The sequence below is a fragment of the Anarhichas minor genome, unplaced genomic scaffold, assembly GCF_050575085.1.
Source record: "Anarhichas minor isolate MPS153535 unplaced genomic scaffold, ASM5057508v1 ptg000003l, whole genome shotgun sequence".
NCBI lineage: Eukaryota > Metazoa > Chordata > Actinopteri > Perciformes > Anarhichadidae > Anarhichas > Anarhichas minor.
This window is the reverse complement of record NW_027466449.1, coordinates 9,203,950-9,220,222: the sequence shown is the minus strand read 5'-3', so window position 1 is coordinate 9,220,222 and position 16,273 is coordinate 9,203,950. Positions and strand designations below refer to the sequence as shown.

Below are 16,273 nucleotides of genomic sequence, written 5' to 3'. Positions count from 1 at the left end.
AAAGGAAAGTGCTCTACACACCGAGACAACCATGACCACACACCAAGCAACTGGAAAGTGGCGTATCGTCAAGATAGTTTGGACTTTAGGCTTAGAGGAATATGTAATGCGACATATCTGGTCGCTGCAACTGGAACCAGCTGCCTGCTGTCACATACACATGCTTATACTGATGAGTACTGACAAACATGTCTATGCAACTACATGCACGCACACAGACACATATGCCAAAAAACCCTGAACAAATCCTGAGCTCCTAATGTATTCATTTTTGCCCGGCTGACAGCAGCATGCAGCAACTTTCTTCTGCAAAAACAGATTACAAGTAGAGAAAAAGCACAGAGGTCTCTGCATGTGTTGTAAGATCTCACCTTTGTTAGCACATGCCATCCATTTCAGATTATCTGCGAAGGCTGACTCTCGACCAATCAGGTAAGGGAATATGCGGACCTGTGGAGAGAAAGCAGATAGCTTATGTCAGTCATTTTAATCGCATTTTGATAAGGCCCCCACACCACCATATCGAAGATAACACTGTCAAAGCCAAGCTGAAGGCTCAGTCTTTATCTCCCAGTGATTAGCAGGCCCTTTCTCCTTGCTTAATAGAGTCGAAGATGGACTCATGGAAGACTTCTTCCTTTTGGATTTTATTTAAAATTTCAATAATTTCAATATTTTTTTTATCCACTGAAGAAACTAAACAATTATGGATTAACAGATACACATTTTACAATACGATAAGTGTATCAACAATCTGCAAAAGCATAATGCATTCACTTGAGAACATTTTTCCATTAAAACTTTTCTCAAAATTACCGAGATAATAATTTCGTTGATTCAGAAAAACATGGCAAATCTTTTTTTCTTAAGTGAATGCATTACGCTTCCCTAACAATCTGCAATTAAAATAAATGCAAATGATTAACCATGAAGTCAGTATTTTATGTTGAAAAACCTAATCCAAGCTTTATGTGCTTAATCCAGAGTCTTCGAAACTTTCTGCTGCCAAACCCATTTTTGTCCAGTTGGCTCCGGCAGCAGGTGTGCGTGTGTGTGTGTGTGTGTGTGTTGCCAGATTGGACCAGATGCAAGCCTCTGGGGGCACAGCTGCCATAGCTCCCATGCCTACATTTTTCACTGCTTCCCTTTACCCTGACAGCATGTGTCTGTTTGTGTTTGAGTGTGTGTATGTATGTATGTGCAGGCACACACATTAGATGTGTGTCTTTATTTGATTTTGGATGACTGCTCCCAGCAGAAGGGTCTGAAAATTGCAAAAACATAATTTATGTCTAGATGGCGTTTCATTTTTGAGGAATTCTTCAGTAATAAATCATATTTATTTAATTGTCACTGCAGCGTGAAAAAGATGAACTCTTTATCAATTCAATAGTGATTATAACAGCTTTAGCAGACAAAGATATAAACTACAGACAGCTTATGTATTTGCATGGATATTGTTGGACTTTTTGTCGACTGTAATGAGTTTCACTGTGAATAAGTACAGTTGTCAGACTGTCATTTTAAAGCAATCCTCATTATCTAGACTATAATCATCTTCTATTCATACAAACCTCATCCATTTCAATGACATTGCCAGAGTGACAGGAAAACACAACACAGCTGAGAAGATCATACCCGCTCCATGTATGGTCGCAAGAAGTGTCACATTTTATGTGTTTTCCTTCACTGGTAGCCAAATACAGAGGTCAAACTACAGCAGGCTGGTTATTAAATATGGAAGAGGTTTATAGCTGAGCTAAGTACAGTGGATATAAAAACTAGTAGGGGCTCAAGCCACAGCATGCAATCTTCAACCTACTTGACTGCACAAATTGTACATAGTCAGGAATAAAAAGACACACAAATGGAAGAATACAATTGCACAGACATAGAAGTATACACATCTGTGTGTATCCATGCACGCACAGATGCACCGACACTATGCCGAAATATATTTGTTCACACTCCTACATTATGTATTCAGCACATAACCCAATCATTTATTAATTTATTCTCCGGTGTAAACCTTCACATAAACATGTGCAAGTGTTTAAAGACGGTAAGTACTTCTGTAAGGTGTGTTTTAATGTCCAGAACACAGTTACAACTCATACTGTTACAAAGTAATAGCAGGCTAATTGTTCTGATGTTAATGGCCTCATGCAATATGTAGCATAATGTAGGACCAGACAGGCCTACTGTTGGTTATAAAACCCCAGCTGATTTCAAATCTAGGTCAGTCTGAAATTTCATTCTGAAACCAAAACCACATCCATGAAGGTACAAAGATGACTCCTTAAATTGATGTGGTTTATGTTTTGGATAAACAAATGTATATATTGCAACAATGCAACTACTGCAGCTTATACAAAAAAATCCTAAAGCTAAGCTGTGTATTATAAGGAAGCATTATATAAAATATTTCATGGAGTGTGGTGTTATTTAGAGATCTTGATTATGAGGAAATACAGCTGATTCCTAATATGGAAAGAAAATGTAACTTCATGTAAAAGGTGACAACTTTTCTATCAAAAACTGTTAGCAATCCTTTTTATTTTAATTGTTTCGACCACAGTGGTACACAAAGCATTAACGCTTTTAGACATCAGCAAATCAGACGCCCCTGATAACCTTGTGCCACACTTTCTAAAGATAGCAGATGAATCTATTTCTTGTTCACTAACACATCTTTTTAATCTATCCTTTGTCTTTAATTAAATTCCTTATCTTAAATCTGCTTTTGTTCTACTGCTATAACTAAAAGCATGTGACCCCAGCATTTCTAACTGATTACAGGCCCAACACTAATATAATCAAGTTTTTACTCTAATAATAATTACCTGAAAATCTGGTATTTTTTGGACTGATTTTAGGAGAGCAGGTTGAGTTATGTGGAAGAGATATACAGTATGTGTTTGAGAGGATAGGCTTTGCTGCTCTTTAAGTTTAAGAGAGAGTTGCTTGTTCATGGAGCAAGGCTGCAGCCTCCCCTGACGACATGGTTTGTGGGCCTAGAGGTGGATTCCCAAATTGCGTTTAGCAGACTCTACTCAGAAAGTTTCTCTCACGATTCAGATTAGAAGCCAAAGCCGCAGGGACACTGTCTCCTAGGGCTCATGGTATCACCAGTCTGGCCCTACTACAGATGCGCCCGGTGCAACTGTGTCTATTGTTTATGTGAAGGAGCCCATGTAGTTCCCCTTTACAGGTTGCAGAGTAATCTACAGGCAGTTATGGTTAGCCCTTTGCTATTGGGACAACAGAAACAATGTTGGCAAAGGACGAGCACTGGGGCCTCATGATGAACTGCCAAATGGTGGCAATAAATAAGGTATGGGCAGTACACAAAGTACCGGGCACAAGCAGGCATGGGGAAGGTTGTTGTAACGCAGCATATCAATCTCCTGAGGCTGAGGCAAGTACTGCACATGTAGCTCACTTTCAATTTTTTCTATGCCTTTGCCTTCAAGGTCAGCCCATGCAGACAGGCATGGACACACAGCATGAAGCATCTTTCATCAGTTGGCAGGGTTGTCTAGCTTCCCCTCGCCACTGCCTGAATTGCAAATTATGTGACTCTCTCTGGCCCAAAAAATACTTTTTTCAATATTTAAAAGAAAGCAAGCGACAACCTCCAATTCTGAAAAGTGAAGCCAATGTGGAAGTGCCATAAGCTTGCATTGTTTCAAATGGACAACTGGGGGCAACTCCTTTATTTGCAAAAAAAAGAAAAGACTTCTGTCACTTTTTTCATTACCTCAGTAAACATTGTAAACATTGGTTTATGATCTCAATCGCGAGTTTCAAGTCTTCTTCAATCCAGCACGATGTTCATTTAGTAAATGATGGTCCTGTTTAGAGTAAAATAGATGATAAAGCAGGGTATGCTTTAGGTCGTGGCTGCCTTGTGAGTGACAGGTTGCCACCACGGTGTTTGGGTGTTGGCCAGTTTTTTGTCTTAGAACTCTTTAACCCTTTCACAGTGTGTTTTCAGTAAACAAAAGTTAATAGTTAATAGTTAATAGTTAAGCCTAAAAATGCCTTGCTCAGCATTCGGTTGTACTTAGCTCCATCCTCTAATGTCACTTCTGGTTCCAAAAAACCAATATGGCAATGGCCAAAATGCCAAACTCAAGGCTTTAACACTGTAGTCCACAAACCAATGGGTAATATCACGGTAACCACATCCACTTTTTATATACAGTCTATGAAAGAAAATGACTTTAAAACAACAAAGAACAATTGGTTTGGAGCCATATTAACAAATTAATTTCATGGCATTTGTGTGGCCGCCAGAGAAAGGTTATGATCTGCTATGGGACCAAAATGGCTGAATAGCTTTTTCAGTGTATGTGCCCAGTGATCAACTTTAAATGCTATGAATGTGTGCCATCTTGGAACACCATATCCCGTTTTCATATTATATTGATGGCACAACCCAGGTTTCCAGTCCCTTGTGGGGTTTATTGTGCCAAACACAGACAATCTGTCAGTAATCAGGTGTCTGGGGAAGTCACAGGCCAGGAGGCTATACTCTCAGGTGGTTGAAGGAATTTGGTGCCACTACAGACAGGAAATGGTGAACCTTTCTTTCAGTCAAGGGAGACCACCACTGCTGTTTTCCTATTGCATTCCTATTGTATTATTAGGCACTTTAAAAGGCGGTGAGATCAATTATTGTCATATGTGTAGGCACATTCATGTTGATGGATAAGGTGAGTTTTTAGAGAGTATGGGGGTGTTAGTTTGTGTGTGTCTGTTACTTTCATCTTTTGAGTACAGAATTAATTTAAGTTTCTAAAGCATTATTTATCTACAAAAGGCAGTTATCTGAAAACTGTGACAGTATCTCTCTCAAAATAATCACTAGTGTAACATGAAAGAAAAACTTTTCTTTCATTATTTAAAGTGGTTCAGTGTTGTATTTGAGTAGATACTGTTTTTCACAGCAATGCTTTCTTTATGATATTATGATCTCATGATTTTTGGAAGAAGTGCCATTTCTGCATGCATATATTCAGTAACGTTTTTTCCAAAGCACGCCTATATTCTCAGTGTGATGCTGTACAGCGGTGAAGCTAGAAGGCTGGTTGGAGGGAAGCCATTAAAAACCAGCAGCAGGGAGAGAGAGAGAGAGAGAGAGAGACACTCGAGAGAGTGACAGAGACCGAAGACTTCTATTATCAGCGGGGCTTCTTCTAAATGGAACTATCTAGCCTTGTCCCCTCTCCGCTCACTGCTGCTCAGCCTTGAGGCAGGAGTGGGGGTCGGGGTGCGGGGGTGCGAACATTTTCAAACACCAGACACACACAAAAACATGACAATACAAGAGTGTCATTTATGGTAACAACTTGGCACTCATAACAATGCATAGAAACATATGGTCAAAGAGATTTAAGATTAAAACTGGCTAATGTTAAAAGACTTGGAGGTGACAATGGAGGTATTCATACAGTAGATACAGGGTGTGTTAAGGGTGTATTCATCTACCATTGCCCTTGGTACGGTACTTTATCCTTGAAAAGAACATGACCTAAGTGTAACCCTTTTTCTTCCCCTCTTTCCTCCATTTCATGTTCTGTCAGAAGAGCACCACAATTACTTGCAGGGCAGCAGAGAGACAGCTCAGTCCTCAGAGACAGGGCCATACTTAACTCTGTCTTCAACACCTCTGAAAGGACTTCCGACTGGGTCGGCTCAGTACTTTCTGCTTGTCAAAAACGTTCTCTCACAACTCAGACAAATATTAATACTTGGCAAAAACATGCTCTGAATTGTGACAGCAACAAAAAAAAAATGTATGTATCAATTTGAGGAACAGTGATCGTGCTTGCCTTTCTCTTTTTGTATTTTAGAATAATTGTATCATTTGTAATCAATATAAAACTATCATCCCACTCACTATGTTTATTGATGTATTTAAGAGATCCGTTACCTTCGATTTCCCTTTCAAAATAATGTCAAATGGGTCTCGTCCTAATTTCACATTTTCTGACAGCTGATTCTCAACAGCGACTTTAAAGAGTCATTCATAGCCACAGGAGGGCATTAGTCCACTGCTCTCCATCCTCATCCACCATTGGAATACCAGTTCATGAAGTTGTGAACAAGGCGTAATGGGAAATTGAGCTCAGCTGACCTCACCTTACCACTTTTGTGGAGTTGCTAATGTACAATAATGTGATGAGTGTGTTTGTGTGTTTCATACATTACCTTCCTGTCTGGCCAGTTGTACTTGGCAAAGATGGGATCATATGTGTCCACTGCCCCATCGGTCACCAACATAATGGCCTGGCTACATTCACTACCCCTCCCAGTCTCGTTGAACTGGAGACAGAGAGAGGGAGAGGGAGAGGGACGTTAATGTAGTTGAACAACAACAAAAAATAGATCCCCTCCATTTCGTAATAAAACCAGTTAAAAATCGACTTTTACGCTTACCATACATTTCATGTAGTCACTTCCCATTAGAGAATGTAATGTCTCTACATGACTTACCTTCACATCATGGAAGCTAAATGTGTTATAAACGCTATGCACACGAGCTACGAGGACATCTACCTTAAGAGTGTATTACCTCAATAAATTGCCGTGAACAAAATGGAGACATTTATTGTAGTGTATAATTAAATAGATACATGTTTTTGAAATATGAGCCTTTAGAATGGGAAGGTAAATGTGTGTGTGCGTTTTTTGCATGTGTTTGATTAATTACTTGTTCATAATGAGGAGATGTCAAGCCAGTAACTTGAGTCATCAAGCGCCTTGTTTACTTGGTTTTTGCATGATTCTGTTGAGCTGTTTGCTATTAATTACAGCGCGCTAATTAATTTTCTGCATGACACTGTTTCTTTTCTGTGTGTATATGCGTGTGCATGAGATGTGTCAGGAGGGTTGATCATGCATGAGTGTATTACTTACATCACCGAGAAGATTGAAGGCTTCAGTCAGAGCTATGTCTAACATGCCAATGCCTTTAGCAAACAGCTTGTCGAGGTGCTCCCGAAAATGCTGGGAAAATAAAGTTTGGGAGAAAAACATTATGATCACGGTGACAAGAATCCAGAACAAGAGTAAAAAAAACACAGAGGGAGGAAAAATTGGAGGTCATTATTGATTTTTGGAAAGAAAAAAAAAGAGAGACAAAACGGGATAGTGCTCATAACACTGAGCTTGGTTTACCGTCATCTGCGTGTGAACAGACATTGCACCAATGGTCTAATGGGCTCCTTAACTGAAACCTGAGCCGCTTTTTGTTGCAAACTGCAACATTATCATGGAGGGAAATTTCACATATTGCCTGAAAGAACCCAAATAACCTGTTTTCCCTCCACCTCCTAATAGGAGGTTCTTGGCTGATGACCGTTCAGTCTTGTGCGTTGGAAAGTGTGTGCATCGGTGTGCCTGTTCTCCGGCAATTAATGATGAGTGTTAATGTTGTGAGCAACCTAACAGGTCTCATGCGCATGTCTCATTATTTGCAACAGCCTGGAGGCAAACCCCCCCCCCACACACACACACACACACATACAGATGGACACAGCACATTTTCAAATTTAATCTATTCATAGCTGTTTAGATCCAATTGTTGGCATTTCGAATATTTCCTGTTGACTCTGGCTCTATCCAGCTACCTGTAAAAAACATTTCCACCTATGGACGTCAGCAACCCTCTGACACACTTCTACAGTATATTATAAATTTCAAACGAGGTATCACATAAAACATATAACAATTTTAGGGTCTGGGAAAACCCAAAATCTACACCACACCTAAATCATCATCTTCCAAGCGTCTTATTTTTCTACACCTTTCCTTTCACTCACTCTACATTCATCTCCTCTAGTCCTCTGCTTCTCTCTGATGGGAGGAGAAAAGTCTCTCAACACACAGTGGGGGGCCCAAGCAGCATACGGCCATATTAGAGCCTGCTCACTTGGGAGCACACATACACACACACACACACACAGACGTGTGCACCAGCAACACACAAATACATAAGTGCACAAAAACAACCTCCAGCATCCCCGACAATACCCCCATATGGCAAAAAGACACAACCTTTCCTTTGATGTGGAAAAAAAGGTAAATCATTTCTGACAAAGGCTGTACCCTGGAGCATGGCACATTTTACCTACCATGTGAGTGTGTATGTATGTGAGTTAAGACTGAAGTGACTTGTCTCAGCACATTGAGGTACGTTCAATCTCTGGTGCAGCAGTGTACTTAAGTTGGCAGATTCAGAAAGTGTGTTTGTGAGTGTATGTATGTGTGTGTGTGTGTGTGTGTGTCTGTGTGTGTAGTTGATGCTGAATGTGCCCAAGCTTTTGTGCTGCGCCACACGGCTCTGAAATGTACATTGGACATCGAACCCTTCAATACTTCAGACACCTTTTACACTCAACAATGATCACAGCAGTCAGCTTAACGAAGCCTGGCTACAGTGACATAAATGAATGAACAAAATGTCTTTAATTGCAGCTTGCTGAAGCCTAAGGTTTTGATTTTTATGGCAAGTTATTCATCTCAACATGGGTGCAGGTACAATTCTAATAAATGTATGAAAGAAAAGAAGAAAAAAGAGTTGTTTTGCTGAGAAAAAATAGTGAGCACTGTGTGGTGATATGAGTAGGATAGATAATCAACAGACTATTAAAGTGAAGTCAGATTCAAGCCCCATTCAACAACTTCCTGCCCATTAAGAATGGATTTGGAAATGTACAGGTTAACAGACGTCTAGGTTACGACTGCGCTAATTTAGTTGCAAAGTAAGTTAAGTTTGGACATGTCAGCTCAAAATATTCTCATTGAAATACTGCTAAATCAATGGCTATACCTATGGTGTTGTCTCAAAAATGTTTTAACCAGATTCAGGCTCTTCTAACCCAGACCTTGTTGTCTGGGTCTGTTTGAGCTGTAAATTAACCATTCATTCTTATTGCTGACTTTCTTTCTACTTTATTCAGTTAGTTACTGCATCTTTAATATAACTAGAGCAAACTTCTTCAGCTGTGTCTAAGCCCAACAACTGTTCAATAGAGATAATGTTGAAAATCATCAGTGTTTACCTTGAAGGCTTTAGAAATTAGCCTGGAACTTCTGCACATGTGAGTAATAAGAAGACAGGATGGATTATGGCTTCTTCAGGTGCTTGGTAAAAAGTCAAATTAGACAAATAACTACTCATGTTAATATAGCCAGACGAATGTGTGTCCCATGGAAGCTTGACAACAGGTATTTATGAAGCAGTTGAAGTTTGGGTATGAAATAACAGATTTTGGGAAGACAGATGAGTAAGTTTAAGTCTCCAGTGTGACAGTCACTTCCTGCCCCCAGCTGAAGTAAAATACATTAGCTTTATCTACTTGTACAGACTGCATTCCCCTCTTAGCTGGCTGACTCACACGACATTAAACTACCATCTGGAGTTAAACACATAATGCTAATCCATATGCATAAGTATACACTTACTTAGAAAGAAACAGAAATCAACTCAAACACCAGCAGGCACCCACGCACAGATGTGAACCACATAATTGCATGTGGTCCATGGAAAGTAGTCCATATACAGCTGCTTCCCAATGGTTAGGTCCTGACTAGAGTTAATAGAGGTCATTACATTTAATTGCATTTTGAAATTGAATTTTGAAATTGAATTTTAAGGATTAAAGACACAATTTTGTAGGTAACAGGGAGGAGCAGCGACTCAGAAAAGAAGAAAGGAATCACGCCACAGTAATTGCAAGGATTCTCATGAGCCATCTTGATGAAAATGTCCTGTACGAACAGCCTGATCAGTGTACATACACATAAACACAGACATACAGACATTACCCAAACATTCCCACTCCCTGCCTCAGGAAAAGTCAAACCATAATTAAAAGAGTACTCCAATATTGCACTCCTATCAGACTGTCGGGGAAACGTCTTAAAAACAATGCAGCAGAACTGGAAATGTCTTATTTTCTATTTCACGGATACCTCAAACTTGTCAAAACATGGCGCCTCCATTACCCACAATGCACAATTTGGTCAGAAAATCAGGTGTGTTATGCTAGCAGCAGCTAATGTAGCCTCAAGCAAAGATGGGGAGAAGGCTCCAGAGGTCTGGTGACCCCAGTTTCACAGAAAGTTTATCCACAAGCAGGCTGAATAACAGGTCACACACACCCTAACTCACACACATGCCAGATAGACCATACATAAGGTACAATATGTCAGTGACATCTTTTTATATTAATGTGCAATGTGTGTAATATACAAGAAATCATCAATGATTTCTGTTTAACAGGAGAAAACAAAAGACAAGCAACGAAAGACTCACATCTTTGTTGGTGACATCAGCTTGGACCAGAGTTCCATTTAGGCACGGCTCCACATAATGCAATTCCTCATTGTACTAAAAGAATACAAAAGGAATAATCAATCTTTTTTTGTCACTTTAAATGTGCTGTCTATACAGAAATGTTTGATCTAATTTTAAAAAATTCAAAATGTGAAGATGTTAGGAACTTTACTCATCTTGATGAAAAGCACACACACATGCACACACTGTACAGTGCACAATGTACCCAGTGCCTGCCATTCTGTGATTAAAAACTCATCATTTAATGCATGAGTATGAATTAGACTTCAAAGTTCAAGAAAGAGAATGGAATTGTGTTCCTTCACAGCCAGCATTCTGCCATAATGTGTGTGTGGGCATATGCATGTGTGTGTCTCTCTTTGTGTGTATGTATACACTGTAGCATGAAACACATTCTCACCACACAAGTGAGACTTTACTCTCATTGCAGATACTTAACGTATACTAACTGTTACACAACTGTGTGTCTTCTATGGGAGAAATCCCTTCATGTGTATCGAAGGAAACAAGGGAAAAATAGCACAAATAAAAAGAAGAAAGAAGAAACAGATTCAAAATGACGGATCCTTTTAAAGAGTTTCGGAAAAACAATATGTTTCTATCTGATTGTCTAAATTATCTTTTGCTTTATTTTTCAAAAGAATAATTTTCAAAATAACATGATTAGGATAACGAATGATAATGAAGACTTTGTTTTGCGGAGAAAGAGAATGGGGGCTGGCAGACTAGCTACGTTTTGATGTGAAATAGCATCAGACACACATGTGCAAGTGCATGGCCACGCACGCACACACGATAACACGATGCGATAAAGAATAGCTTGGGTGCCTGAGGCGGGATTCAATCACAACTGTCTCTTTTGCAATTCAAATCTCCATTCAGCCGACTGCTAATTGGTTGTGAGCGTGACAGGAAAGAAAGCTGATTTGTTACAGGGTTTCCTCTGATCTGAGGAGGAGAGGATGTGTGTTTGTGTGTGCGGCGATACCCCCCCCCCCCCCCCCCCCCCCCAACAGCTGTGTGCACATCTGTATGGACTTACGGCGATGATGTTAAAAAAGTCATCGTCTCCAAGAGTGTCCAGTATGGAGGATACCGTCTGCCTGGCGATGGTCAGCCTGAGGCCTTTCATACTCCCACTGACATCCACCAGGATGACCACATTCTTGGGAGAGGTGGCAGCCTGGATGTACCACTTCCGGTTACGACAGTCAAAAGCTATGACCCCGTGTTCATCCGGCTTCCACTTGATCCCTTGAAGTGAAAAAATAAACGACAAACTGAAAAAGTGCTGGAGTTAAATAATTTGTACCAAAGAAGAACAAACTGTTACCTTGGCTGAAAGAGAAAAAGGTGGCCTGAGAAAGTGTTCTTTGAGCCCTTAAAGGCTTTCTGCTAATGCACTTTTTCCGTCACAATAGATTTTCTCTAAAACATTAAACATCTCTTTTTTCAAAACTACCTCCGCACCTACAGTGAAATACATATTTTTTCACTTACTTCTAGTGGTAGTTGGCCATGCAGTTAGAGATTAGAGATTTCTGCTGCCACCCCAATACAATTGAGGTGAATGTAGTGCCCAGAGCATCGGAAAATTACACTGAAATATTCAACAGAAGCATCTCGTTGTATAAAATCTTCCCATGTCAGAATTACATTAAATAACCCACAAAACGCACTGTTTTCACAGAGGCCATTACTTTGTAAATTTGGTGAACTTTAGGAATAGAATAGAATGAATTTAGAGTCTTCATGCAGCAGTGACTTTGGAGGCCTCCAGGTCAGAAAACTCACAATGGACCGTGAAGGTTGCCTTTTGATAGCCAGAGCTGCACAGAGTATATATTATATATTAAAAAACACTTGTATGCAGATGCAAAAGGTCAAAAGATAAAAATAAGAAAGAGAAGAATCATTACCACTGATTTTACCATATTATGTGCCTCATATAATATTATTATATTCACTAATTTCCATTCAATAGGCGACTTCTCATTATTATGCTACTCCTGGTCTTATTTTTTCCACTTCACCTGAAAATGTAAATTTTTCACCCACTCTCTAATCTTTACAAACTCTCTCACCTGTCTCTCTTTACCCCCCGCTCTCTTCTTCTCTCTACTCTTCCTCTCTCTCACCCCGCAAGCCTCCAGTCTCTAGCTGTCAGTCAATGAAGCTCCCCATACACCCCCGTTCTGCTTTAGGGAGACAGCGACTTAATTACAAACACACACATAAACACACGGCCACTACCCCAACGCCGCTACCCCCTCACAAACAAACACACACTTACCTGGGTACTGCCTGAAAAAGCCTTTGGCACTGCCAAAATACTGCCATATGAGGGACGGGTCTCTCTCAAAGTTATCCACAAATACTTTATTCAAGGCCTCAGACCAGTACACTCCGTTAACGATTGCAGAGTCTAAGAATGAAAGGGAATAAAGAAGGAGAGACAACGTGTTGAGAGGAAAGAAACGGAAGCATTTGAGTAAAAAGATGGTGTTACAGCCCAGGAGGTTGGGACAGGTATTCCCTAGTGCCTGCTCAACCACTCATAATACATTGCACCTCCACAGATCACTATCAGGGCCTATTCATTACAAAGAGATACAGGGAAAGTGTTTGCTGTAAAACAGGGTGAAAAGATGAGAGAAGAGAAAAAGAATTACAGAGATAAAAGAGAATAGGAACAGGAGAGACCGTCGGCCATTCCACAAAGACAAAATGCAGTAACCACATGTTTGAGTAATAATTGAGTTAAGAGCTGAATCTGACTTTGTGACATCTGTGAATATAAAAGTATCATGCAATAGAAATGTATACTTTCTGTGAAAACTGCATTCTGGCTTTGTAATTACCGCTCAGACTACAACAACTGCACTGAGGCTTAGTAATATCTTTTACACCCACCATTGCTCTTAAAGTACTCTTTGCCAGTGATAGCTGGCCAACTAGACAGCTAAAGCAAAAGAGTTGCATCAAATAAAAGCCATTGATTTGTTCTTAGCTGTTGTCTACCAATGTCCAAAAATATCCATTTTGATGAGCTGTAATTCAGTTTCCTTTTCCCACATAACTTGATGAGAGAGCAGCTAAATCCAATCATGATGAAAAAAAAGATAACTCCTGCTAAAGATAACTAGCTTAGCAGCTCTTAATAGCTGCCATTTAAGCTTATGACTGCAGTGGCTCATGTGCATCTACACCAGGGATCACCAACCTTTTTTAAACTGAGAGCTACTTCAAGGGTACCGAGTAGGACGAAGGGCTACTTATTTGATACGAACTTCCTGAATAACAAAATTGCACAGATCACCTTAATAATAATAATAATAATATATGTGAAGAGACTGTTTGATCACATGTCAGTTAATTATTCCTCACAATAATTATTAATAATGATTTCCACAACAATGATGGTATAGCTACACATACACATTTAAACATGCAACTTTTATTTCTGTTAATCTGTTTCAACATTTGAAAGTCAGAGGTATCACATCTCTGATATTTTTGTATCATCACATGATCAAAGCCGGTTACTTTTGCACATAGCGCCTGCTGGTGAATGATCCAGTGGTAATGTAGACATTTTGCGAAGTCTGGGTCACCTTTGCATTGCGCAATGAAGCCTGCATGCCGGCCCGTCATCGCGGGAGCCCCGTCTGTAGTCACCGACACCAGCTTTTCCAATGGTACCTTTTTCTCAACGAAGAAACTAGTAACCAGTCTTGTCTATAGCCGAGCGGGGGATCCAACCCTCCGAGGCGCGCGAGCGTCTTCGGGCGCCCGCGTTCAAACCTCTAGTCTGGGCCTTTTCGGTCGGATTGCCTTGCCTCGCCTCTACCCCCGCCACCCCTGAGTTGTTGCCCCGCGGCCTGTTCCGAGGAATTACGGACCTGACGACGGGGTGCGCTCGCGGCGCGCGTCTGGCACCAACGGGATGCGCCCGCCATTCAGAACCTGAAAACCTAGTGCGGTGCAGCAGCCTCGTCCTGGCTGTCCGCCGTGCGCCTCCGGGTACCCAACTCTCTTAACTCTCTGCAAGCGTTTTTGATTAAAAAAAGAACAGCAACTACAATTTTAGACGGAGCTCCATAATGACTAGTGCTATTTTTAGAACATGTCTTGCGGGCGACTCACGTGGTCCCTGCGGGCGACAGGGTGCCCGCGGGCACCGTGTTGGCTACCTCTGATCTACACAATATGTGCGATAGCGCTTGCTTATAATTCTAACCAAACTGATTGTGATACATTGTGGGGCATATCCAATCATTGAAATTGATTTCATTTTACAGGCTGCAAGAGTCAATAATGTAACTGGTCTGCGATCCGGCAACCAAACTTATTACAGCTGCTTACAACCACAACTTTGATTAGTTCAAAAGCGGAGCGGGGAAGATGGAAGCAGAAATGGACGTGCAGACAGACAGACACAATCATACAGTAAGGCACACAGACAAAAGCCTTTAGAGAGAGATAAAAAAGAAAGCCGGGAAGGAAAGAAAATGACTGAGAGACAGTCAGACAGACATGTACCTAATGGACAGAGAGAGAAAGGAAAGCAGATAACAGATTTCCCATCATCTCCTATGCTGGCAACATTGTTCTGCTGTCAACAGTCATGCCAATAAGCCATGATTGAATTAGTCCACTGGAAGCTAGGACACTAAAGCCCTCTCTGGATAGTAAACACCCGTCCACCTCGGTGGAGTGGAGTGGAGAGGAGGCTGGATTTGATCCAGGCTCCATTTACACAACAATACAGTCACTTCTGGTGCAGTTTGAGTGTCTATTACAATCTGAACTCATGTCATGATGAGGGAGAGAGTATGGGCTTTCTCCCTAAGCATTCATTTAAATTCATCTCAACTAATGCTTTCCTCAATTCAATCTGATCAAAGCAGCTCCCAGAATTTTGTATAATCAAATGTTCACTTGTACTCAAGATTGAAAAGGAGAACTGTGTGGGTTACCCACTACACCAGTCAGACTTCACTTTAATAGGTTACTTATGATGATTAGGGAGGAGGGTATTAATAAACGGAGCGAGGAAGTAGGATTGGGTGGTGTCGAGGTATTACAGATTATTATTATTACAGATTATGATAAGGTATGATTTTTAGTTCTGTCAAAAATACAGACCCTCCTTATTCTATTACACTAATACAGAGATACTCAACTGATGTGATTAGGTTGTGTGCTACATGTGTGAAAGGGCAACTCTGGACAATGTCCGGACCTGATTCATATGAAAAACGGCTTTAGACACTGTTGGAAAAACTTAAATAATGTTTTTGTTTAGCCACTGTAATCTAAGCAGCTGGTTCCATAAAGTCTGTGTCCTTGTATGAACCAATCTTCACACAAGCTTTCTCAGCTGTGTTCTTCATGAAGTGTCTTAGTTGTCTTTCTTAATGGCTATCTCATCTGTTTGTTTACTTGTGACCGGGCGTCAAGGGTTGATAGTAAATCTGTTGTGTTCACGTCAGTATATACGTAGGCTGATTAGCAACCATGACGTCTTCCAAGATTAGGATTAGATGACCCTTGACAGAACGAATTATCAAAGAAACGGATCCAAATAATGTCCAGACTTTATGCAAATCATTCTGTTCCAATGCACTTGTGTGTTATCCTCAGTATATATGTCAGAGACTCAGAGACAGACCTTTGAGCAGCCTTGATGCATAACCTGTTTGTGTTTCAACTCTGTTTCCTTCTTGCAAGAATAAATGTCCTGTTTAATGATTTTTACATTGGTGTCGAGTAAACTTTTCTAACAGACACATAGCATTGTATGCTAGACAATGTTGTACATGCTACAATGACTTGTGTCACCAACAGCTCTTCTTTTATGTTTTTTTTTAATTTATTTTTTACACAAATACCGTCACGTTA

General features: G+C 40.4%; 1 protein-coding gene across 1 annotated transcript in view; it reads right to left on the bottom strand.

Moving 5' to 3' along the window:
* LOC142949638 (voltage-dependent calcium channel subunit alpha-2/delta-3-like) overlaps positions 1-16,273 on the bottom strand; it is a 106,298-nt gene that overhangs the window by 44,862 nt on the left and 45,163 nt on the right. Inside the window, exons 6-11 of the mRNA XM_076091395.1 lie at positions 12,663-12,794; positions 11,412-11,623; positions 10,328-10,402; positions 6,925-7,014; positions 6,217-6,330; positions 372-450 (exon numbers count right to left, since the gene is read on the bottom strand). Of these exons, the coding sequence (XP_075947510.1) occupies positions 372-450; positions 6,217-6,330; positions 6,925-7,014; positions 10,328-10,402; positions 11,412-11,623; positions 12,663-12,794 (702 nt within the window). The remainder of the gene's footprint in view (positions 1-371; positions 451-6,216; positions 6,331-6,924; positions 7,015-10,327; positions 10,403-11,411; positions 11,624-12,662; positions 12,795-16,273) is intronic.